This window comes from Hippoglossus hippoglossus, chromosome 19 (genome assembly GCF_009819705.1).
Source record: "Hippoglossus hippoglossus isolate fHipHip1 chromosome 19, fHipHip1.pri, whole genome shotgun sequence".
Classification (NCBI taxonomy): domain Eukaryota; kingdom Metazoa; phylum Chordata; class Actinopteri; order Pleuronectiformes; family Pleuronectidae; genus Hippoglossus; species Hippoglossus hippoglossus.
In genome coordinates, this window is record NC_047169.1 from 18,084,283 (window position 1) to 18,110,303 (window position 26,021).

At 41.1% G+C, this 26,021-nt stretch overlaps 3 protein-coding genes across 9 annotated transcripts; 2 read left to right on the forward strand and 1 right to left on the reverse strand.

The window, feature by feature from the left end:
- Nucleotides 1-1,385: 1,385 nt before the first annotated feature.
- LOC117753220 (ectonucleotide pyrophosphatase/phosphodiesterase family member 7-like) lies at nucleotides 1,386-6,127 on the forward strand. The gene is made up of 5 exons (XM_034571178.1): nucleotides 1,386-1,662; nucleotides 2,983-3,128; nucleotides 3,298-3,930; nucleotides 4,512-4,755; nucleotides 5,719-6,127. The coding sequence occupies exons 1-5, from the start codon at nucleotides 1,386-1,388 to the stop codon at nucleotides 5,835-5,837; spliced, it is 1,419 nt and encodes a 472-aa protein (XP_034427069.1). The 3' UTR covers nucleotides 5,838-6,127.
- Nucleotides 5,274-25,731, reverse strand: tfam (transcription factor A, mitochondrial). Its single transcript, XM_034571218.1, has 8 exons — nucleotides 25,425-25,731; nucleotides 24,314-24,438; nucleotides 21,945-22,015; nucleotides 21,451-21,600; nucleotides 21,125-21,220; nucleotides 20,433-20,489; nucleotides 18,497-20,347; nucleotides 5,274-5,284 (listed from the first exon to the last, which is right to left on the reverse strand). The coding sequence occupies exons 1-7, from the start codon at nucleotides 25,508-25,510 to the stop codon at nucleotides 20,090-20,092; spliced, it is 843 nt and encodes a 280-aa protein (XP_034427109.1). The 5' UTR covers nucleotides 25,511-25,731; the 3' UTR covers nucleotides 5,274-5,284; nucleotides 18,497-20,089.
- On the forward strand, nucleotides 9,875-18,149 carry zgc:171971 (uncharacterized protein LOC569690 homolog). Of its 7 annotated transcripts, none has more exons than XM_034571190.1 (8): nucleotides 9,875-10,730; nucleotides 12,535-12,581; nucleotides 12,688-12,848; nucleotides 13,128-13,252; nucleotides 14,047-14,134; nucleotides 15,110-15,399; nucleotides 15,776-15,928; nucleotides 16,643-18,149. In XM_034571190.1, exons 1-8 carry the CDS (start codon nucleotides 10,548-10,550, stop codon nucleotides 16,784-16,786), a joined length of 1,191 nt encoding a protein of 396 aa, XP_034427081.1. In that variant the 5' UTR covers nucleotides 9,875-10,547; the 3' UTR covers nucleotides 16,787-18,149. The 7 variants fall into 7 exon arrangements, with proteins under 7 accessions (XP_034427081.1, XP_034427084.1, XP_034427078.1 ...); XM_034571193.1 differs by having other exon boundaries at nucleotides 9,888-10,730; nucleotides 12,538-12,581; nucleotides 15,779-15,928; nucleotides 16,643-17,721; XM_034571187.1 differs by having other exon boundaries at nucleotides 9,889-10,730; nucleotides 13,089-13,252.
- Nucleotides 25,732-26,021: the final 290 nt, after the last annotated feature.

The window sequence follows — 26,021 nt, forward strand, 5'->3', positions numbered from 1 at the left end:
TCTGTTGAAAGTATTGACAGTCTGGCATAGTAATAGGGTTTATCATAAGTGTGGAGAAGTGGTTGGACTCTGGATGATGGGATAATGTTGGACATATTCAGTGTTGTGGTAACATGCAAAGTGAGCAGGGTCTCATTGATAAACATTGTTTTCATCCATCAGCTAATTTGCTGCTTTATCAGGACCTAATATTTCAGTGGGTGAATAATTGCACTGGTAAAATGTTATTTTATCCCTCATAGCAATTGTGAATTTACTCTACTTGTTATCTTAGTTACAACCCCACTATCCTCTCTTGTGTTACCATAACAGTTTTGTGAAAACAATCCCACTTGTAGTTAGCCTACTTGGTGTCTGGGGAATCTTGCAGGTTGAAGGAATTCAGTTTTATTGTATATATTCTCAATACTGGATGCATCAGGGAGACCAGCTGATGAGCTTTACAGAAATCTAAGCTATCCTTGTAAAAAGGGTTATATCTATATATATATAGAGAGAGAGTATCATGTGGAGCTACTCTACCTGACAAATATATATAAACTATTGTTGTGTCTTCTCTATTTGTCTACAAGAAACTTGGTGCCCTCTTGCAGTTGTCGTCTTCCTAGCTTTCTGAATATAATATATATTGAAATATAAGTGATTTAGATTGTGTGTGTGTGTGTGTGTGTGTGTGTGTGTGTGTGTGTGCGCACCGTCACAGTCATCAAACATGTCCTGTCTACCACAATTTACTTGTTTAGTGGTGTCGCTTCATTAGTGAGTCCTCCTCGAACAGTTCTGCAATATACTGTCACTTTTTATTGTTTAAGTGCTGGACATTGTGTGCAGAGCTTTTTGTGCAGCTTATGGTGCAATGAAGTTAGCATTACTTATTCTTATATTATATATGAAAAGATTAATATATTTTTTATATTATTATATAATAGATTGTTTACGTTATTATTCAATTTGTATTTAAATTGAATGTGTCATATGTTTAAGTCGCACAAAAATAATCAGTGCACTTTGTTGGGCAATTTACTATACAGTGTTAGGCTGATAAGATGAACGGTTTAGGAGATATGCATTTCAAAGACAGACAGACGTTTATGGAATTAGTAGGTAGATAGCTGTAGTTAACAACTTTATATTATATCATGACATCAGGTTCAAAGGCTCGCAATTCCAAGCTCTTTTCACACACACACACACACACACACACACACACACACACACACACACACACACACAAACACAACTCTCTCTCTCTCTCTCTCTCTCTCTCTCTCTCTCTCTCTCTCTCTCTCTCCATCCAACCATTGACTACAGGCAGTTGGAACAGAGGAACAATCATTTGTTGATTCAGTAGATTTCCAGTTACAACAAGCTCTTAATCCTCAGTCATGTTGTTGGTCTGCCTTGTTGTCCTTGGCTTAACTGCCAGCTCTCCCTGTGTTGCTGCCCCACCAAGGGACTATGTTTCTGATCTGCGGGCAGTTCTCACTGGGTCCACCAGACACAAGCTGCTGCTAATCTCCTTCGATGGCTTCCGCTACGACTATGACCGAATCACTGAAACCCCTAACCTGGACAAGATGGCACAAGACGGGGTGAAGGCAGCCTATGTTACTCCAGCCTTCATCACCATAACCGCCCCTTCTCACTTCACAATGCTGACAGGTAAAGTCAACAGTTTAACATTTGTGTAATCTATTGATATGTGGCTCAACTGTGGGGTTAAAGCATGGCAGTACCGGCCAAGTCTTTGCTGAGGTATTAGAGTTTGGTAACTGATGCCATCTGAACATTCTGTATACAGACTGGCTTTAGTCAATTCATGCAATTTATTTACGAATTACAGTTTTTCTCGATTGCTTAAGCACGATTTTTAAAACAGGGCTCGGTTTTTCAAAACACTACACACAATTTGAACAACCACACACACCCAATTTGCAGAACACCTCAGATCCTTTGCAAAATTAAACACTCTTGTAAAAACTATACACTAATTTATCAAAACCATATTTTGTTACCATATGAAACACACGTTTCATATGACTTAATTATGTTTGAACCAGTTACACACTGCTGTTGCTAACCTAAAACACTTTTAGCAATTCTACTTCTCAGTGATTAGAGTACTGTAAGTGAAGTACACAGAGAAAGTAAATATAAAGCAAATATACAATAAATTCACCAAACACTACACAAGACCAATGCTGCAGACTGATGAAAATATAATTTGTTTCTCTCCATATAACGAAATCAGTCAACATGTCAACATGGAGAATCACAACAAAACATGTCCCAAATTTCATTTGATAAATTTGGTCCTCTTCTTCTTTGAGCACGTTCTCCTCCTGCTTCAGGTCTTCCTCTTCCTCTTCCTCTTCCTCTTCCTCTACCTCTACCTCTACCTCCACCTCCACCTCGGCCTCTTCCTCTTCCTCTTCCTCCTTCTCCTCCTCTGTGGATTCCCCCTTTCGCCCTCACTCTTCTTCCTCTTCTGACTCCTTCCATTTTGGTTGAAGACAGGTGAACTCACCTGCTGCATTTGTATAGTGCTTAAACCTGATTGATGTGTCTACAATTAAGCAGTCATGTGTTTGCGCACCTGATGGCTGTGTTGAACCAACTGGCTCATAGGGGGGGTCATTTGACAGTCAGTGCTTTGGATTTGCAAGGAAGTGACATCATGATATGCTTCTGTGTCTAATGTATACAAGTGTGTTTAGTGTTTTGCAAATCACTGTGTGTATTGTTTTGCAAAAAGTGTGAAGCTGACATTGTGCTTATAGTGGTGCAAATCTGGGCCCATGTTTTGCTCCTTGAGTGTAAGGTTTTGATAATTGTGTAATACTTTTGATTTTAGTGTTTATGCAATCGAAAAAAACTGTAATTAATTAAGTAATGAATACTACTCATAGGATAATAATTCAATAGTAAACTAAGATGTCTAACTTAAACATGTACATAGTTTTTTGGGATTTATTTCCTCAGGACGTCACATTGAGAATCACGGAGTTATCCACAACATGTGGTTCAACACTACCACTCAGGAGAAGAAGCAGTACTATGAGGCTCAGTTTGTTGATTCCTACTGGGACAATGGCAGCCTACCCATCTGGATAACAGCACAGAGACAGGTTGATTAGATCTCTCTATTTGTTTTCCATTTACCTACCTCAAATAATCGCCTTATTGAGCTACATTCAAATGCAATGTAGGATGTAGAACTACACCGGTAATTTCCTTTAAAGAAAAAAAAGACTTCTCTTTTCTTTTATGTTTACATTGGGTCTTATCCACTTCCAGGGACTAAAAGCAGGCTCACTGCATTTCCCTGGCACAGCAGCCACCTACAAAGGAGAGACTGTGAGGATGAGGCAGGTAGAACCTCCTTTCTATGATTACTCGAATGAGACCGACTGGAGGCTGAACATTGACAAGGTGATTGGAGAGTGGTTCCATCAACAAGACCTGGACTTTGTCTCTTTGTACTTCGGAGAACCAGATATGGCTGGGCACTCATATGGACCAGATTCACCAGAAGTGCGGGAGATGGTCAAGCAAGTAGATCGTACTATAGGTTACATCCGCGACAAGATCCAAGACCATGGCCTTACCGACCGGCTCAACATTATCATCACCTCTGACCATGGTATGATTACAGTGCTACATGGTGGAATAGTTGAGAAGATTATCCTCTCAAAGATCCCTGGCTTCAGCTTCAGAGACATCCAGTTCCAGCTGCTGGATTATGGTCCTGTTGGGATGCTGCTCCCTAAAGAGGGGAAGCTGGAGAAGGTATACCAAGCTCTGAAAGGAAGCCACCCTCACCTTCATGTGTATAAGAAAGAGGATGTGCCAGCTAGGCTGCACTACAGTAAGCATCCTCTACTCCTGCCCATCATCCTCATTGCTGACCCTGGATACGTTGTTAATGGGGTGAGAGAATACACAGTGTGAGCGTATTTATCCCATGTTTAGGGTGTATGTGAGGTTTGAGGAAGTCTGTATGTTTGATAATCTTTGTGTGTACCCATAACTATCTCCATCTTGTAGTATTAAAACTAATTGTTGAGGACAGCAATATACACCTCTTTCATCAAATTCCCTGCAGGTGTCTGTACTGTTCTGCATCTCTTTCTTTACCATGGTAGTCGATATAGTACTTTTAACAAATGTATAATTAATTTATTAAATTGTTATTCAACGATATTTAAACATCAATATTGTTGAATTCATTTCCATCTTTAATAGAGACACCTAGTTACCAATGGCTAACACACATTTGGCCTAGGTTAAGGCAATTAAATATAGGTCCACATATCTTTGATTTGGGTGTAAAAGTGTAAACAGTATTGTGTGCCCGGCAGATGTGCAGATGTACCGCTCGATGTGGTCTTTGTTTACCTTTACAACCATTTTAAATTTAAGTCTTTTTAACTATTACATATATAAATTACATAATCATACAGTGTGACACATACCACTTGACCAAAATGTCTCATTTTCTGCATCCACAGTTATTACCTTTGAACTCCAACAAAGGAGAGCATGGCTTTGATAATGAAGCCATGGATATGAAATCCTTCTTCAGGGCAGTGGGGCCCGACTTCCAGAAAAACCTGGTGGTACATCCCTTTGACATGGTTGATGTGTACCCACTGATGTGCAATCTACTGGGAATCGATCCAGAGGTCAACGACGGACAATTGGACAATACCAAACACATGCTCTTCCCCAAGAAAGACACAGGAGACAACGTTTGTAAGTGAGCACCCATACTCACTATTGGTCATATTTGTATGGAGTTTGCTCTGTTGTAGAGATGGCTCAGCTGTGGGGCCTTATTTGAAGGCCTTGAACAATATATTACAAACTCGAAGACCCTTAATTTAGCCTTACATAAATGGTCTCTATTTAAATAGTTGTTCTCTAGTCTTATCGACAAAGCACTTTACTTTACAAGTGGCATTCAACCATTCACAAACACATTCATACAGTGTCTATAGCCAGTGTTTTTCCTATACAACAGTATCTATACAACACAAAACCTTCTGACAGAGATGAAGGGAGCAGTAATGACAGTTGTGATGATAGAGGTATTACCAGTGTTGATCAGACTATAGACCATTTACCATTTTTGGCATGTTTTTATGGAACATGACAAATGAAAGTGCAGGTATGCTGAGAGGAGACTTGCCTATAAGGACTTTGTTGTAATGCAATATTATTATTAGGTTTAAATGTATACAGTTGATGCATCAAACAAGTTTTGATGTCCTCATCTTTTGTGCTTGTTCTAGTTATCAGTTATACTTTCGTGAACCTTAATGCACTTGCACCAGTGGACTATTCTATTTTAATGGACTTATGGGTGTGCACAATGTTGTGTCCAACCTTTGAATCTTATATCATTCGTACCTCTGTCATAAAGTTTATATCTTCCTGCAAAGTTGAATAAACTTAAGATGGATCCACTGTGATTTAGAAAGAAGATAAGACAACCTTTGCTAAGTGATAGTTATCACATTGGACTCTGTTCATGTAACCGCTGCAAATTCATTTTTTCACTTTGTAAAAGGTTACTGTTGTTTTCAAGATTTTTTTACCATAAAGAAATATGTAAATCTTAATGTTTTCTTTTCTTGTGCGATTCCCTGTCTGTTTTTTTATGTATTGGCTTCTTTGCTGCTTTATTTTTTATGCATGTTTTCTGTCTGTTTGCAGTTCCAGAGAGGAACATTCAAAAGGAGGTGGTGATTGGCCTGTCAGCAGCGATTGGGTGTCTTGCACTCGTGTTCATCATCTCTACATCTTACAACATGTGGAAAAGGAGTAAAGCATAATGAATTTTGAAAGTGATCTCGAAATAAAAATTGAGGAGTAAAAGTCCTGTAGATGAAGAGCAAACATCCCTGGTTTGTGTAGTAATGTGTTTAATGTTTGAGTGATGAGTGTAATGATTGATATTTCAAGAAAAATTCTGAGCCCCAACTCTGAGAAATTAAAGCAGTTGGTAATTTTCTATTCAGTTTGCTGTAGCTCAGCTGATTCTGTTTTCAAAATAACACCTACAAAGAATTCAGTTTAATATTCAATGTATTAAGCTTTATATATAGAATGAAAGACAAATGGCTGTACTTACTGAGTGAGGGTCCATGTTGTGATGCATGGAGGTGCTTATGTCAGATTAATAAAGTGTTTTTTAGTGTAAATGGTGTTTGCTGCTGTAACTTTCGTCATATATATTACAATCTTTCTTTGTCTTTCTGCCAGACAGACACACACAGCCTGTGTATCTGATCAGTCCAGTAAAACCGTTGTTATAAAACTCTCATACTTCGACTTGTGAAAACAAAAGATAAGATAGGCAGCATACTAAGGTCTAAAACGTGCTTGCAGAGGTTGATGTCAATATTCTACTGTAAAGGAGGTGTCACAGGCAGAGTTTGAAAAAAACAACGACATAGACCAAAAGACTACGAGTGTGAGTTTTCTGTGCTGAAACCAATCGAACAGTAAAACCTGATCGTGGGATCACTAAGTACATTATCAGAAACTGTTTTTATCAAACTGCTAAAAGTAAAAGTTTAAGTGACTCAGAACCTTAAGGATAAACTCTGCTTATAAATTGTTTTATAGCTTAAAAATGCTCTTAAATATCAGAGCAGCAAAGGTCTTCTACTTCTCCTACAACTACAACAACTACTACTACTACTACTACTACTAATAATAATAATAATAATAATAATAATAATAATAATAATAATAATGAAGCAGAAGGGTATAATTAAAGAAAGAGTAGTTTCAGTTAAGCTATGATAAGGTAATCCTTTATTAGTCCCACTCCAGGTAATTTTGCTGTACAGCAGCAAAAGGATCGTATAAAAGAAAAAGAAAAACAGAAATACATAATAAATAAAATAAACATGCAATACAATCTAAAATATGAGCAATGTCAACATAAGGGAACATTAAAGAAATATAAATAATATAAACAATGTAAATAGGATATGCACAGTGTGAACAGGATTACACAGAAGATACTGAAATGCATTTTAACATTTGATAGGATGTTACACCATTTTCTCCTTCTACTTTTTGCAATTTATGATGTAAACAAACAACAGGATAGGACTATTAAATTTATTTTATTTGCACTCACTCTGCACTGGTCAGTTTCTGATGTATGCCATCTACCAGCAGCAGGATTATGTTGAATTTTCATTTCATCCCCATACTTTATTAATATATTTGATAATTGTCCATTACCATTTTTATTCTCGTGGCAATTATTGATGGATTTCACACAAATGTAATAAACTTCTAAACAAATAAATTAAAATGGTTAAAAAATGTATGTTATGTTATTCATGTTTTCGTATTGAATACAACTGAATAGCAAATGGGACTTTTTTATGGATGTGCTATATGGCAGATGTAGGATCTGTGGTAACTTGATCGTATGGGTAATTTAACTGTAAATGGGTCAAATCTTCCTGACTGATGCTCTAAAGCTCTGTCACATTGGATGGAAAGTGTCTGTGAACTGATGTCTTCAGGTCTCTCCACAAATCTTCTGTGGAGTTTAATTCTGGGCGAAAGAGACTCGTCCTGAAGACACTCAGAGACACACAAAGACTCAGATTCATCCTGTTATTTTCCAACTAAGATCATACATTTTGTAAAACTATTATATAAATATCCTACGCTAACATTCTTACAAATAGTTTACTGTCTGGAAAACTCACATTAGAACGAGGTGCTAGATTGGACTGTGTCTTCACTCTATGGAACAGGATGAACATGTCTTCTTTCTGCTTCACCAGATAATCTAAAGCAGTGGTTAGTAAATGGATCAAACCACTAGCAGGTCATTTTGATAATTCTCTTATTTTTATTTTATCATATTGAACTGACAGAGACATTCATTGGTTTCGAAGGTTCCGATCGCCATCATGGCAATAACATTCAAAGAATCACTTCCTCTTTAGCTATTTGTCTACAGAGTAAAGTCCAGTGTTCACTTTGTTACTGCAATGCTTTATATCATATGGTATAAAAAACAAGACTGGTAAAGTCAATCATTCAGACTTATATAATGGCCACACACATGGGCAGTAATAAAGCAAATTCAGTTTCATTTTCAATCAATCAATCAAATTTTATTTGTATAGCCCATATTCACAAATCACAATTTGTCTCATAGGGCTTTAACAGGGTGTGACATCCTCTGCCCTTAACCCTCAACAAGAGTAAGGAAAACTACTAAAAACCCTTTTAACAGGGTAAAAAGAATGTAGAGACCTCAGAGAGAGCCACATGTGAGGGATCCCTCTCCCAGGACGGACAGAAGTGCAATAGATGTCAAGTGTAAAGGAGAACATCAGAAAGATAAAGGTTCTAGCAGCATTGATAAGGGTAAACATTTTGAAGTATAACTGAAGGTCAGTGAATTGGTGGATTAATGTCATTAATGGTCAAGTGTCTGAGGAGAAATACTATGTATCGAGCAGTCCTACTGCAATCATAGTCTATGGTCAGCAGCCAGCAAGATCATGATCCACCATCAAGATCGGATGCCACTATAGTCCACAGTCATTGTCCACTGCCGCCATTAGGATCCATCATCAGCTGCCACCTCGGTCATGGTCCACCACCATTATCTGATGCCAACACGATAAAGGATCCGCCATTATTATCACGATCAGCCAGCACGATACAGAATCCGCCATACTGGATCCACCATTACGATCTCTGATACGTGATCCACAGATCCTAATCCATGATGTGGCCACAGCCGCGGCCCTGGATCTGCGGACGATAAGGCAAAGGGACTCCGGGGAAGAAGTCAAGTCAGCAACATGTATTGATGAGATATGAATTACTTTGATGTGATAACGATTGATAAGAGGAAGGAGAAGCTGGAAAGAGAAGCTCCGTGTGTCATGTGTCCCCCGACCTTCTAGACCTATAGCAGCATAACTAAGAGCAGGTCTAAGACAGGCCTGTACCAGCTCTAACTATAAGCTTTATCGTACAGGAAGGTTTTAAGCCTACTCTTAAACGTACAGATGGTGTCTGCCTCCCGAACTGAAAGTGGGAGATGATTCCACAGGAGAGGAGCTTGATAGCTGAAAGCTCTGGCTCCTACTCTACTTTTAGAGACTTTAGGGACGACAAGTAAGCCTGAATTCTGGGAGCGCAGTGCTCTAGTGGGTTGATAAGGTACTATCAGCTCTTTGAGGTATAATGGTGCCATATTATTAAGGGCCTTGAAGGTGAGGAGGAGAATTTTAAATTCTATTCTAGATTTAACCAGAAGCCAGTGTAGTGAAGCTAATACTGGAGAAATGTGGTCTCTTTTCTTGGTTCTTGTCAGGACACGTGCTGCAGCATGTTGGACAAGCTGCAGAGTCTTTAACGACTTACTGCTGGAGCCTGATAATAAGGAATTACAATAATCAAGTCTGGATGGAACAAAGGAGTGGACTAGTTTTTCTGCATCCTTTTGAGAAAGGACATGTCTGATTTTGGAGATATTACGCAAGTGGAAAAAGGCGGTCCTAGAAATTTGTTTTAAGTGTGAAATTTTATGAAAAACATTGACTATAAACTCTTCATTGCAGATAAACCAGGTAGGATGAACTCCAGGTAGTGTTCTACCTTCAGTCTGCACCGTGGACAATAACAAAGTGACAGTATACTGTGTTTGAGGAGGACTCACTAATGACAAAGAATAACTCTTAACATTAACACAGGCCGAGCAAACAGCCCATTACAAACAGGAAGGTTTAGAACGGGCACTTCGGAGTAAATTAAAAAAACGACGGACCTATTCTCACACACCAAACAAACATCGCCCTAACAAACATCGCCCTCTAGTGGCTCCTCCTGCGAAGCACCGTTCAACCACAACAACAACAATGAGCAGCGCTGTCATGGACGATACATCCTCAAACTCAGTACGGAAGGAACCCAGATCCGCGTGAACGGACCCGGACACCGGTCGAAACAGGAATAATCTCATCGGCTGAATGCATTGGACGTTTTTACACAGCACCGTGTGTTCTCTACAGCCACCGCCCGGGAACTCTGCTGGTCTGGGACCAAGATGTTACAGACGTGAGGTGTTATCTGTGCGCAGCCTCCAGGACGTAGACGGTGGAAAGGGCTGTGTGTAACACCTGGTGACGCTGTTCTGAACACACACATAGACACACACACACGCGTCTCGTCTTCACCAGTGAGCTGCTTTGTGTTGTGACGCAGCGCGGGTGATGTCGCGGGTGCGAACAAGATGGAGGGTGATAAAGCGTCCTGTGCGTGTGGACCTCTGCTCCGTGTGAGCCTCACTCTGGAATAACATCACCTGACTCCACTGAGACCAACTGGATCCTTAACAACACTGCTTTCAAAATAAGAGTGTTTCCCGGACTCTATCGTCACTGGTTAGCCTCTGTGTGTTTTAGTTGTGTGGGGGGGGGGGGGGCGCCTCACCATCAGGCGTGAACAAAGTAAAACATCAATATAAAAGCACGACGTGATACCACAAAATGTCTGACTCAAGGGATGCAACAAGTTCTCCCGGCTCCTCCGGCCTCAGCAGCAGGGGCGGCCTGAGTCTCACCGCGGGCAGAGGACTTCCGGTCACAGCCATGAGTCCAATTCCACCTGGAAGACTGACGTCCCTCAGAACCAGGGACTTGACACTGGGAGGAGCCTTCAAGAAACCCAAGGTAATGGAGGGCACCGCATCCCTCCATCCATCCATCCATAAAAACATACATACATACATACATCTATCCATTCATACATACATACATACATACATACATACATACATACATCTATCCATTCATCCATCCATAAAAAACATACATACATACATACATACATACATACATACATACATACATCTATCCATTCATACATACATACATACATACATACATACATACATACATACATACATACATACATCTATCCATTCATCCATCCATAAAAACATACATACATACATACATACATACATACATACATCTACCCATCTATCCATTCATACCCCACCCCCCAGTGAGTCCAGGGTCAGATCAACCATTTGCATTCACCTTCACACCGACAGTAGAGTTGTAGAGTTAACCTAACCCCAATGTGCCTGTCTTTGGAATGCACGGAGAAAATGTATGCAGACATAGGGAGAACATGCAAACTCCCCATGACACACCAAAGGGGTGCGATTATAAAATAAAAAATGTTAGAGGCTATGATATTCATTGCCACAAGGTTTAGCCTTAACACTTGCATCTCCAACCAAAACAATGCCTCAGCCACACCTCCCCCTCCATTTAAGTTCCCAACAAATTGCTGCCTGTACCGTCTGTGGGTGTTGTGATGCTCAGTGAGTGTGGCTGCTAAACACACACACAGAAACACATCGGTAAATAAGTGCAGGAGAGCTAAAAAAAACAATCCAGCTTGTTGCTGTGCAAACTGGAAAACTGGATCAGGTGCACTCCCTTGGACAATCTGCAGCCTTTTTACAAAGGCAGAAAGTCCGGAGGCTCTCTCTCTGACTTTCGCGTTCACACGTACGCCCCTGTGGAGAATGTGATTTGGTTCTCCAGAGTTCAGTACATGTCCTAAGGCAGCTCAATATTTCATGCAGCAGTGTCAAGCTGTTCCAGTCGAAAACCAGCAGATGGCAGAATGTGTCTTATAATGACAGTGATAGCAGGTTCCCTTGCCCATGGATACATATTTAAGCAACCCCAAATGAAGATTTGTTCAGTAAGTCTTTTGTCAGGCACATTCTGTCACCCTTTTAAATACCTTCACATGGCTCCTATTACCATATCACCACATACTGACAGCTATGGGACCATTTAATGCTCAGCCAAGAGGCAATAAATACCGGAGCAAACAGTATTCATTCAAAAACACAAATCAATCAGAGGATCAATCTTCCAATAACAATTCAATCAGAATTAGTCTGATTGGAGTCTTATGTGTTGGGGCATCAAGTGCTATCTGAGCAGCTTCACTGCTCCGTGGCATTAACTCTGAGTGTTGTTGGAGTGTCTGGACTCTATTGGAGGACGAACACCAATCTTCAAAAACATAGTCACTCGTGTGAGTTTTGATGCTGGTGGTGGAGCGCTCCGTCAAACACATCAGTCCAACATCTTCCACAGGTGTTCAACTGGGTTGCAGTGTGGTGACTGAAAATCACAGCATCTGATTCACTTCATTTTCTTACTCATTAAGCCATTCAGTGAGCCCTCATGCCCTGTGAATGAACCCAAGAAAGACTGTTAAAGCTGATCACTTAGAACAACTTTGTATGGATTTGCAGTGAGCCGTGGCAACAAAGTAACACTGGACTTTATAAACACGGTTTATTGTCATGTATTATAGAATTTGACAGAAGGCATTAATAGTATAAATAAGTTCACCATGTATAGCTGATTTTTTCTTGAATTCCAATAAAGAAATACACATTGACAATGTTTTATATTTCTCTCTATCCGCGTGTTTCCAAAGAAGACCTTTGAGCCAAATGTCCATGCTGTCCGGAAAACCAAAGACGAGTGAGTGATAATTCCAGTCTCCTGTCTCATAATGAGAAAAAAAGCACTGTATATTTTGTGTATGTCTTGTTTAATGCTTATAACCATTGTTTCCAATTTGGCCCAGGTTAAAGGAAAAGATAAATGTGGTTCCGAAAAAGGAGAGAAAAGAGCGGAATGAGAGGAAAGGAGTGAGGGAAAACAGAGGGAAGAGGAGAGAGAGGCCTCAGACCATCCAGTCTCACTCCATCTTTGAACAGGGTCCTGCTGACACTATATGCAAAACAGGTGCTTCTCTTCCCTCTTCTCTGCATCTTCGTCTTGTATGGTTCCTCTTTTTCATCCTGGGATATATGTATTCTTTATGTGTTTTTCATAATTCTGACATTCTCTGGAGTTTTTACTGGGGGGCTGGAGAAAGTCCAGAGCCTCTCACTCAGACATTTGCGTTCTCACACACAGCCCCTCGGGAGAGTGTCCGCAGATTACCCAGAGTTCAGTGCATGTCTGAAAGCCAGCTTATTATAGGTGCAGTTCTCCTTTCCTCATCATCACCCCTCTGTTCAGGCTGGCGTGGTGCTACAGCTCTGCTTGACTCCACCACTTCTCCTGTGTGTAAGCTGGTGAAGAAAGAGAAGAAACCTTCAGAGGAGGAAGAAGATGAGATACTCAGCAAACTGCAGAGAGATGACGTGAGTACTTCCTGCGAGCTGCTCTGTCTTAAAGAAGAGGTTCACCAATGTTCAAATCTGTCTTAAAACAATTCTCAATTTTTAGAGGCGTCTTCAGTTCAGATGTATTTAGCATTTGGCATAGATGATTACACAACTGCAACATTTATTTTTTAACACTAGGCCTGGAGAGTTGATGAAAAGTGGCCAGTTGGTTATGGTCTCAAATTTAAGTAGACAGCTTTTGTTCTCCAGGAGTAAATGCTGCATTCAAATAAGCTTATGTTTACCGTGTTCACAGGAACAGTCCATACGAACACCGTCCTCTTGTGGTGTTCACAACCTCGTTACTCTGAATTGTATGAAAGCTCAGAGTTCACGAGGTGTCATGAGTTTACTTTTAGAAATGGCATTTCTGCCTCTTTGTTGGATGATAAGTTCATATATTCCAATTTTACCTGTGCAGAGTTTTTCTCCAAAATTTTATAAAACGTCTGAGGAAAATGTTCAACAGTCACATCTTTTCATTCTGTCATTATGCCATTGTATTTATTAATAATAATAATAATAATAATAATAATAATAATAATAATGTATTAGTATAATGCTTTTCAGGGAACTCAAAGACGCTTTACATAATTATTCTCTCGACTTGCAGGCAGCAATATTCTCAACTCATTTGTTTCCGCAGGAATAAAGGTTCATTACTGTAGGTGTGATTGTTAGCTGCACAGCATTATTTTATTATTGTCATCCATGATAACAGTTACAATCATCACTAATAACTAATCAGCCATGTTTTGCACCTCCTACAGTTCATAGATGATCCGGATCTGAGGAACGATGCCAATCTGAAACCCATCCAGCTGCCTCTGTATCAGTCCAGCAGCTTCAACACAACATGTAAGAAAACTACTTTGCACGACCTCTACTGCCACCGTCTGAACACTAGTGTCACATTACAGGCCTGTAAGCAAGCTGCTCATTTCAGTCTGGACCTTCAGGTCAGTGACTCTATTCAAGTCACACTCTACTGTGACTCTATTCAAGTCACACTCTACTGTGACTCTATTCAAGTCATACTCTGCTGTGACTCTATTCAAGTCATACTCTGCTGTGACTCTATTCAAGTCATACTCTGCTGTGACTCTATTCAAGTCATACTCTGCTGTGACTCTATTCAAGTCATACTCTGCTGTGTCTCTATTCAAGTCATACTCTGCTGTGACTCTATTCAAGTCATACTCTGCTGTGACTCTATTCAAGTCATACTCTGCTGTGTCTCTATTCAAGTCATACTCTACTGTGACTCTATTCAAGTCATACTCTGCTGTGACTCTATTAAAGTCATACTCTGCTGTGTCTCTATTCAAGTCATACTCTGCTGTGACTCTATTAAAGTCATACTCTGCTGTGACTCTATTCAAGTCATACTCTGCTGTGTCTCTATTCAAGTCATACTCTACTGTGACTCTATTCAAGTCATACTCTGCTGTGACTCTATTCAAGTCATACTCTGCTGTGACTCTATTCAAGTCATACTCTGCTGTGACTCTATTAAAGTCATACTCTGCTGTGACTCTATTCAAATCATACTCTGCTGTGACTCTATTCAAATCATACTCTCATACATCTGAGACATTTGACACAGACAGTCACTGACTGTCCCTGAGTTCACAAACTGCCCTTGCAGAGCCTGAACTATACAACATTTAACAGACATAAACACATTACATTCACTGAGCCTGTATTAGCAGGTTGTGGACAGCGGAGGTCTACGGATCATGTGACTATAAAAATACCAAACAAATTCAAGCTGTTTGTGTGTAATCAGTAAGCTTTCTGTTGCATAAGTGTCTGTTGTTGTGGTGTTGTCAGGTCCAGAGAACCCTCCCCTGTACAAACATCCGGTCTGTGGCACTGAGGGTAGAGTCAGCCACAGCAGGACAGAGATGCCCAAACAAGAGCAGCCTTCTCTGGTTGAGCTGCTGCAGGATCTCAGGCTGTCCGGCAAAGAGGAGTTCTTCTTCATGCAGTTACCTGACTGTATGCCGGGCCATGCATCTGAACAGAAGGCGGCGCCCCCTGTGAGACCTACAGCAGAGAAAGGAGCCAGGAAGGAAGGCAGACCTGTAGTAGACAAGAGGCCCACACATCCACAAGCACAAGTGAGTTGGGAAACTAAACTGAGTGTGCTGTTACAATGGCAACATGCATGGATAATCGTGTAGTCCATACGGGTAACAGTATTTCCTGCCTTCATTTATCAATTCCTGAAGTTTGTATCAGTGCTGACAGAATTTTCCTGCATTAACTCACATCATTTTAATATTATCTCTCCTTGCTGAGGATTCTCTTTTTTAACTTACTCACAGTTTGAGACATTTATGTTGACATTTCTGCTGCAATCCTAATACAACGGAGCGTGGGAATGTGTTTGTGGTGGTTGACACTGATCGGCACTCTGTGAGCTACATCAGCTGCTGCACATTTCAATCTGAGAATGCCAGTATCAGCATGTTACTAATAGCTTGTGTATCACCGCAGGCTTTGAGGAAGGAGGGCTGTCCTGTGCTGTCACAACTGCCAGAGGGGTTTCTGGGTAAACTGCAGATCAGGAAGTCAGGAAAGGTGGAGCTGAAGATGGGTGACATCGTCATGGATGTCTCTGAAGGAGCTGCGTTCTCCTTCCTGCAGGTACTTCTCCAAACAGACAACACAAAAAAACATGAAACAAATGAAAAACCTACCAGGCTGTCTTTCTGTATTTAAATAAACATTTCTCAAAAAGTCTGAAACCCATTTCTCCATTTAGGGTTAGATATGCAGTTGTTGTTTGTTGTTTATATTGTTGTTGCTGATATACTCTTGTGTTTTTTGAGAGTGTGTTGAACCCACACCATACACACACATCCACTGTAACAAAAGCTGCAATCCTCGATCAAAATGAAACTAGAGCAGTGTGTGACACACACTAATGGCAGTGTGTGTGTGTGTGTGTGTGTGAATGGGTGACTGTCACTTGTAGTGTAAAACACTTTGTGTGGTATTAATGCAATCCATTTAACATTTACCATTTACAAAGTTCTGATTTTGACAAGTACTGCTGTAAATGTTGTATTTTTATCTGTATTTAGATTTGAACGGGTCATAGAATGAATTTAAAGTTTCTTAAACTGATCTGTGTGATGCTTTTATGAGTGTCAAATAATTAATTATACTGTATATTTGGCAATTAATCAAAATTGAATACTACATATGAATGTGTTTGTATGAAAAACATGTTAAAAATGTCAAAAATAGGGAAGAAAGGGAAAAAAAACCCCCAAATATGTGAACTGTAATATGTAGACATAAAACTCTTGAACTGTGTTCTCTTGAAATAATCTTTTCTTTTCCTTCCTCCTGCAGCAGCTGGTGTCTGTAAATCAGTCAGATGGAAAGACCGGAGACATGATGGTGTTGGGAAATGTTCACCAAAAACTGGTCCTATCTCCTGACTTCCACAATTTACTGAGCCAAGCTTCAACACAGCAGCAGAAAGAACCCAGATAATGTTCTTCATAGACTGAACAGATCTGAAAGTCTTTACATCAGTAAAGATTCAGTCCTTGTAGGATTCCTGATCCACTGGTGAGGACAATTGACATTAGACAAGTCATCGAACTCTCCATACCTCTGCTTTGAGGATTTAAAGGCAGCTCCTTAATTAGCCAGTTTTTATTGTTATGTTATTATCTTGAGTCACTCTTTTGACACTGTTGGATGTTTTGATGAAAATTGTGACATGGTCATAAATACATGGTGTCAAACCCAAGCCACGGATCCACAAGGATTCAGTCATGTACTGTTACCTAAGCACTGATTCTACATGGGCAACTTGTCATTGAGAGGAAGGCACTCCGTCTCTTCTACACACCAGCACAGAGCTTCAGACTGCCTGAACACCAGCAAAAGGCAACATCAACTCCATGTAGCAGATTTTTGGATTCAGAAGAAGTCAAAGGTCATTCACCAGGGCTTCGTGGACAACCAGAGAAAGAGCCAGTGGAAGTGGTTATCATTTTCCCTTGGACACAAAGACCTGTTACCATGTGACTCAAGTGGTTATAATCAATGAAACCACAGAGTGTATTTACTGTGGCTCTAGTTTCATTTTGATCGACGAGTTCAGCTAAGCTGAGCAGTAAGTTTGTACAGTATGTAAAGTTGGCTCCATGTCATATTTCTATGATGATAATACTGTGACTTTAATGTTCCATGCCTGTCCTTTCAGGGGCTCCGACACACTGGCTTTAAATAACCTCTTAAAAGTCATTCTATTGACTGCCAATAAAGATCATTCTTTATGTCTATAGATTTTTGACATCTATGTTTTGCTGTTGTTTGGTCTTTTATTGTTTGTTACATGTAATGTTTTTTCTACATTGTTTTTGAGAAAAGCTTTGCAAATAAAAGATATCATTCAAATTAAAAAGTCACTCAAATCCATTTCAGCCTTGTATATCCCCAAATCATTACACACATTGTCTCAAGACAGTATTGCAATATGAACGATCACGATAGAGGATGAGCCGTTTTGTAATCCTCGAACATTGTGCTTTTCAAGAAAAAGGTGGGGATGAATGCGAAGCTTTTGGAGAAACTTTTCAACAAGCAGCTACTAGCTTGAGGAGCATGACCTTGTGTTCAGTGTTCAGGTTATGGATGTGTTACTGCCATGTTCTCAATCAACTACCTCTCTACCACGGTGCATTGAGTAAATGTGGACCTCCAACTCTCTCAGCCCCTGTGTGACTTTAGCCTTTACACAGGGCTCAACACCTGGTCACTTCTCCAAATGTATTTGTATTCCTTATGTTACTAATATTTATACATGTCAATATCCATAAATTTGCAGTTTGGCATCAGCTTTTCCAGAAACAGAAATGTAAAATCAAAATAACATGTTTGTATTAAACTGTATGTGAAAGTAAATCCACACTACAAAGAAAAACTGCTGTGTGAATATAGAAGCTTAAATACAAGCAAAGGGTTCTTCATAATCAACAGGGGAGACTAACATGACGATCAAAAAGAATTTGGTTTTCACCATTCTGATCTGACATTGAATGAATTTCTTTAAACATAAAGGGTGTTTTTGTGACATATAACTGAGGCACTCATGACCTCAGTCATCATCATCAGGACAAACCAGTATTTCCCACTGAAATCTGATGGAGTGATCAAACAAAATCATTTGGACCAAAGTGCTACGAAGAAAACTCATTTTATTATCAACCATAACATGTTTTACAAGAGCATCTCCTATAAAGCTTGCATCATTTGGAACCTTTGTGTTTAAAAACCAAACCGTAAAATGTAAATGTTACTTCTGCCTTATATGGCAAAAAAACAGGCTTTCAGTTTGACATTGTGGCTGTACAAGCTTAAGCTACACTAATAACAGCTACGATACAAAAAATTCAGTCAGGTTCTATTCATGAGAAGTGCTGTTTGTACATGGTTAGTGCACGGTGGAGCACACACGTGCACAGATGACTGTGTTAATATATGACTACTGTTATTCATTTTATTGTCAACAAATCCCACAGACGTTTATTTTGTCCATCTCTCAACTTAAAGGGATAGTTCACCCAAAAATGAAAACTCATTATCTACTCACCACTATGCTGATGGAGGGGTGGGGGAAGTGTTTGAGTCCACAAAACACAACTCCAAACTTGAAACAAGGTAATTACACCATGTTTTAAACCTAAATGTCCACTGTGATCCACACACAAACATGGCTCTGGGCTGAGGATATCAGAGGACATTTAGGCTAAAAACATTTTGTAAATGACGCCATTTCTAGTTTAATTTGAATGTCAGGGCTTGCGCACACTTTGACACCACAGGAGAAGTACAGAGGCATGTTATGGGGGTTTTTCTGTTGTTTTTATATCTTTGAAGATTCTGTCACCATTAACTTCAATTGTATTGGTTGTCTCCAACACGGTTTATCCCTGAAACTCCAAAAGTGTTGTGTGGACTCAAACACTTCACCCCCCCCCCCCCCCCCCCCTCCTCCTCCATCAGCAGTGTTGAGTAGATGGAGTGAATATTTATTTGTGGGGTGAACTATCCCTTTAATGTCACAGAGCTCCACTGTTTCCAAACCGTGTTATAACAAAGTGAGTTAAATGACAGTGACAAGCTCTTTTTTTTTTTTTTTCACCAATGAACAATGTATTTGTGTGGTATTTTTAAAGATATCCATGTTCAGTGGGAACGGATGCGCAGACAGGAAGAGTTGAGACAAACACCATTTTGCACTTTTCATTGTTGACAAGATAAAAAAAAAAAGAGAATCACAGTAGACATATTCATTACAGTAACACTGTGGATGACATACCAAAAACAGAAGAGTGTAGTTGTATGAACATTAACCGTTACAGTAGAAACTTTTAAACATTGCGGATGGAAAACCGTATCTGTGAAATGTAACATCTCACTCAAATGTCTTAGCTTTTAAAATCATGACATTTCATAACTCACATTTTGAGTCTGTCCCACTCAATATCATTCAACCACTCAAAGCCATATGGGTTTTTGTTGAGTGGGTGAGGATAAGCTCACCTTGCACCTGGTCCATTCCAGCGCTCGGGTGTTCAGGTGAAGTGAAATGATGTTGTTCTGTTTGACTGCTGTGAAGTTTGCCCTGTTGAACCTAAGATGCATCAATGACAACTTGTAACTTTGTGACTATCAAGTTTGAGGACGAAAAAAAAAAACTAGGGCACAGTCCTGGGTCATCAGATCTCCTGTCTTCAGCTGTCATGAACACGTTTTTCTCTAGACTCAGTAGATACACACATCTTATCTCTTCTTGGTCGCCCTGACAGTTTTTGTTGTCTTCCTGGTTGTGGTAGACTTTCCCGTGGCACTGGCCTTCTTCACTATAGCTTTCTTTGTTCCTTTCTTGGCTGCTGCAGGTTGAGAAGCAGCCTTTCTCCTGGCAGACAGGGTCTGCTCTCTGATCAGGTCTTCTCGTCCAATTTCCATCATATGGTCCTCCCATGATTTCATCTCATTCTTATAGCGAATTTTGTCGTCCTCGGCCAGCTGTGTGTAGACCTGAGATGTGGGAGGAACACAGAACATCTGCATGAGAGCCTTAGAACTAGAAAAGTTAACAATATGTAATGAGTGTGGGACTAACCCGTTTCTGGTGGAGGAACAGATTCCTCCAGTCTTCCATCAGTGACTTCATCTTTGCCTGAATGAACATCAATGGCAATATTATATCAGTGATATGTGCAAAACCATGGAAATTATTGTTCGCACCACAAGCACACAATCATATACATAAGGACAAGAACGATAACAGCTCTTCCACTGTTGGCTGGTGGAGGGATACACTTTAACTGGACAGGAAATACAACACAGAGGCTGTGGAGGAAGGGACCAACTCGACCCCACTGTATGAGGAAGCTCAGGTTTTTTAACGTGTGTATTCTATCAGTCTGCTGTGACCAGTGCAATATTCTATACTGCAGTATGCTGGAGCATCAGAGACACCAACCAACAGAACACAGTGATCAGGGAGGCTGGCTCTGGTTCTGCACAGAAAGACCAATAACATGGACAACATCTCACCTCCACCACCTGCTGCTCAAACAGCAGAGCAGTGTCACATTCAGACCTGGCATTTTTCTCCTAATTAAACTGGCTGAACACTTGATAATGATTGCACCAACACAGCCACTTGAGGATATAGATATATGGCTACTTATTCTGCAACTTGTGTTGACCAGCGTAAAGTTGAATTCACTGAAAGGTTACCACGGTACAGACCTTTAGTTAAGTCCACACACACACACACACACACACACTAACACAGTGGTTACTTACTTGTGTGTTGGCTCCTCTGGCCTCCTCAAAATGCTCAGACATGAAGATGTTGACTGGAGAGCGAGGACGTTTAGGCTTCCCCAGGTTGGTCAACTCCTGAATCACACACAGGTAAGAGCCACAATTATTGTCCAACAAGGCTGATGTGTACAGGAAGTAGTACTCCCATTGCTGACTAGAGCTTCAACAAGAAAATACACTTTCAGCTGAGTCACACATCTAGATAATTTGGTTATCATGATGTGTTTCTAAGAGCACAGAAAATAAAACACAGAGGCTTTAGATTACAGAACATCCTGATCTTTACGTGTTGCCCATTATCTTACTCTTTTCTTGCGTATGGCCTTCCTCTTGGCCAACCTCTCCCTCTTCTCCAGGGATTGTTGCTCGACCTGTGCTGGAGTCAGTAGGGCCTGGTAGTGTTGGAAGTCCACCTTAAACTTCTGCCTGGCCAGCAGAGAGGCCTCTTCAAACGGCTACACAAGAGAGAAAACAACTTCAGCCACAGACATAGGTGGAGTGACTGTATGAAAACAGTAAATTGTAAAGTATAGGCTTGCAATGTATGCACCAAGTTGATAAGCCTGTGACCTTTCACGTGAAACGCAATCATTAATTCAAACATGTTTTTTTGGGGGGAGGGGTGTCCCTAGTGATCCAGCAAAGAACTATCAACTTGAAAAGATTTAAACTGAATAGTGTGTCCTGTCAAATGAATTCAAACTTGATTTTTGGAAACAGCAACAGCCCTTCTAAGGCAATATTGTGGGGAAAGACAAAATACAATACAGGCAGTTTTAAGTTCCATTAATGAAAGTACCCGTTTCTGTTCTGGGCTCATCGTTCTCCACTGCTGGGCGATCTTCTTGACGACATCCACTAACTTGATTTCTAAAGACAAAAAAAAAAGTTAATAAATCACAAGGTAATCAACAATAAATGGTTTTATTTAGTTGTTGGCTTAGTAGAGAAAAAAAAACTACTTAAAGGGATAGTTCACTGAAAAATTTAAATTCTCCAACCGATGGAGTAGTGTTTGAGTCTACAAAACACATTTGGCGTCCCAGGGGTAAACAGTGTTACAGCCAAATCCAATCCAATCGAAGTAACATGCCTCCAAACTGCTCGTGTGGTGTCATCCAAGTGTCCGGAAGCCCCGACATTCACATTCTACTCAAAACTGCGTCATTTACACCGTTTTTTAAGCCTAAATGTCGTCTGATATCCTCCTCGGAGCCGCATTCACGATCGCAGGCACACACTGGAAACACACACACTGCACACAAGCCAAGGGCACGTGCAGGGTGCGTGTTAGCATAGCCATCGCGGACTTTTACACTTAAAACACAGTGTAAATGACGCCGTTTCGTGTCTAATTTGAATGTCGAGGCTTACGGACACACGTATGACACCATACAAGCAGTAGGAGCATGTTTATTTTGTTTCTGTTGTTTTATTATGTCTGAGGGAGGAGTCACCAGTTTCTTCAATTGTATTGGATTTGGCTGCAACGCTGTTTACCCCTGAGACTCCTAAAGTGTTTTGTGGACTCAAACACTTCACCCAGCCCTCCATCGGCACAGTGGTGAGCAGATAATGAGTGAATTTTCCTTTTTTGGTGAACTATGCCTTTAAGGCGGGTGCTGTAAAGTTACAACCGATTTTAACAGACACCCTTCGCACTACTTATTGTTAAAGGGGACATAGCATGCCCATTTTACCACAAGTTGATATGGTTCCTTGGGGTCTTAATGAAATGTCTGTAACATACTTTGGTCAAAATACCACAAGGATCATATAAAACAGCACCCTTTTTACCCTGTATAAAACAGCCCTCCACAGAGTGACCTGTTTTGAGTGCCTGTTCCTTTAAATGCTAATGAGCCAGCTCCCCCCTCTCCCCCCATGATTTTAAACGATATAAATTACATATTTGATATGATATAAATGATCAAATATGCATCCCATACTTTGTATTCCCCTTCTGTTGTCCTGGAGTTTTAATTTTCCCAATCACATAATTAAATGTCCCCCTCTGCCCATCCACTACAAGCACACAAGCAGACAGACAGAGAGAGAAAGAGAGGTGGGGGGGGGGGGGCTATGAAGACCATCATTTACCCCCGAACCCCGACATTCAACGGGTACAACAACAAGCGGAGAAAGCAGAATCGCGGGCTGACCTTATATATACAGTCTATGGGGCTGACCAGCGCGGAGAAATGCTCGTCCCGTGTGAACAGCCAGGCGGCTGCGCGCTGGAGAACGGCGCTGCGCTGCCTCGCAGCGGCGCATCCGCGTCCGGTGTACCCCGGCGTAACTACTGTAACCCGGCGTAACTACTGTAACCCGGCGTAACTACTGTAACCCGGCGTACAGTAGAGCTGAACACTGCAGAAGTCTTCCACACAGCTGGCAGTGTGGAAGACCGCTGCGAGGCAGCGCAGCGCCGTTCTCAAGCACGCAGCCGCCTGGCTGTTCACACGGGACGAGCATTTCTCCGTGCTGGTCAGCCCCATAGACTGTATATATAAGGTCAGCCCGCGGTTCTGCTTTCTCCGCTTGTTGTTGTACCCGTTGAATGTCGGGGTTCGGGGGTTACAGTAGTGCTGAACACTGCGGAAGTCCTCCACACTGTTGGCTGTGTGGCGCTGACACAAATTCCAGCTCACGCACGGGAGAGCGAGCGGTCGCTCCCGAGCAGCTGCTGCAGCCTCCCAGTCCCAACGATCCAGACAAATGCCACATGTGAGTGAATCGCGGGCTGACCAGTGGAGAAATGCTCGTCCCGTGTGAACAGCCCGGCTGCGTGCTTGGGAACGGCGCTGCGCTGCCTCGCAGCCTCGCTGCCTCCGGTGTAAACCCGGAAGTAACGAGTGTGGGGGGACGGGGGGGGTGGGCCAAGACCATGTAGGGAGACTTCCAGTTCCTTGTTACGACACAATACCCAGGAAGCGCAATCGAGTCGCTCAAGCATGACGTTTCTGACTTAGAGGAACTATAACAAAACGCGCGAGTGTTTTTTCCCCAGAGTTTTTGGGTTGGTAGACATGCCAGATACCCACATTAACCTGTAGAAGCACTAACAAAGTGGAATTTGCATGCTATGTCCCCTTTAAGTACTACAAGCTTTTCTCAGAGTGCAGCAGGTTTAGGAAATGGATAACTGTAGCTGCAGTCTACATTTACCTGGGTTTTGTCTGGTCATGATTGGCTGCTGTTGCACGGCGTATCTCATGTATCCATTCAGAGGTCTCTTTGGTGGGCCACTGGCCTGGGACGTCAAACATTTCACTGGGAAGATACTGGTACACCTGGAAAATGCGTGCACACACACACACACATAAACATATCATCCATTTTCTCTATTGGTGAAAACTTCAAACAAAACTCCATATACAAATGTGGCAAATAATGATGCCTACTCAAGAGCATTATTTCCAACGTTGTGTTTAAATGCATTCTGCTAATATCCCACATAGCAGCCACACGTCTGCTGATAAATGCTTCTCTTATCCTCATGTGAACAAAATCATACTATTAGTTATATACTATGATTTTGTTCACATTCAGTGATGCTGGATCACCTTAAATCCACCTCTATTACTAGGCATCACACAGATGCAGGACAATAAAAACTGCTGCATAAGGTAAACAGATACTTTCATTCCATTACTGTCCCTAATCACACCTGTTTTACTAATAAAGTCCAATAAGAATATGGTTTAACATGTCGTCTATTATATTAACACAACGCTTTTCTTGTTAAATGTTAACACACAAATATTCTCACAACCGTCAGACCAACTCGAATAAACACGATTAGCTACTTAAATGCACGTGTTAAAACTGTAACTGATCATTTACACTAGTGCTATTACATTACATTGCATTTAGCTGACGCTTTTATGCAAAGCGACTTACAATAAGTGCATTCAACCATGAGGGTACAAACCCAGAACAAGAATCAAGAAAGTAGCTTTCTTCAAGAGAGCCAAACTACAAAGTGCTGTAGGTAAGTGCCATAAAAGTGATACTAAATCGCTACTTGTTTTTTTATTTTCTATTTTTTTTATTCAAGGTATAGTCTGAAGAGATGTGTCTGTAGTTTGCCGCGGAAGATGTGCAGACTTTCTGCTCTCCTGGTGCAGTAAGTCACTACCACTTCCATTTCCTCTAATTCAATCGTTGTTTGACAGAAACGAATGAACACATGTGCTCCCTCTCAGTCTGCGGAATGCTAAGGCTCGCGAGCTAAGTGCTAGACATAGCTGATACAGAGAAACTTTAGCTTAGCTACCGTGCCAGGGAGTTTGTGCAGGACCAGACGCTGAAGGACTTCGCTAACAGGCTAACGCCCGCTGTCAACAAGCTGAACGGAGCCATGTCGCTGTGGATTAAGGAGAAGAACAAAGAGAGGAGGTTGGGATTCCACAGCGGCGGCGTGCTGTTGTTTTCATGCACTAATGTTTCAAGGATGCGGAGCCTCCTCCTTGTTGACAGGCAGGGACAGCAAAAGGCGCCTTCGCTCTCTGCAGGTGCATTGTGGGAGAAGGTCGACCCCCAGCGCCAGCCTGTGAACCGTCTTCTTCCTCCTTTCCTCCTTGTTCAATGGCGGGCGGCATGACGTTTACGGCGCATTACCGCCACCTACATGCTGGAGTTCCGGTCAGCGTGTCGGAACAGCGGAAATAAATACATTTTTAAAAAGAAACAATATAAAATAAAATAGACTTGAATTCTCTTCATTAATCCAGTTTCTTTAAAAACTCAAATAACACCTCCACCCCCCCCCCATTTCCTCAGCTCCTTCTGTAGCTTTTCTCTTTCTGTTTTATATTTCTGACAGATGACATCCACACATCCACAGTCTCTTCCCCTAAGCACCAACCTTCAC

Coding starts and splice junctions, on each gene's coding strand:
- zgc:171971 (XM_034571187.1), top strand. CDS start 10,548: ATGTCTGACTCAAGGGATGCAACAAGTTCTCCCGGCTCCTCCGGCCTC. Junction 10,731..12,534: donor GAGCCTTCAAGAAACCCAAG/GTAATGGAGGGC, acceptor GTGTTTCCAAAG/AAGACCTTTGAGCCAAATGT. Junction 12,849..13,088: donor TGACACTATATGCAAAACAG/GTGCTTCTCTTC, acceptor AGCTTATTATAG/GTGCAGTTCTCCTTTCCTCA.
- tfam (XM_034571218.1), bottom strand. CDS start 25,510: ATGGCTCCGTTCAGCTTGTTGACAGCGGGCGTTAGCCTGTTAGCGAAG. Junction 21,601..21,944: donor TGAGCCCAGAACAGAAACGG/GTACTTTCATTA, acceptor TCTCTTGTGTAG/CCGTTTGAAGAGGCCTCTCT. Junction 21,221..21,450: donor AGGCCATACGCAAGAAAAGA/GTAAGATAATGG, acceptor TGTGTGATTCAG/GAGTTGACCAACCTGGGGAA.
- LOC117753220 (XM_034571178.1), top strand. CDS start 1,386: ATGTTGTTGGTCTGCCTTGTTGTCCTTGGCTTAACTGCCAGCTCTCCC. Junction 3,129..3,297: donor GGATAACAGCACAGAGACAG/GTTGATTAGATC, acceptor ATCCACTTCCAG/GGACTAAAAGCAGGCTCACT. Junction 4,756..5,718: donor AGACACAGGAGACAACGTTT/GTAAGTGAGCAC, acceptor GTCTGTTTGCAG/TTCCAGAGAGGAACATTCAA.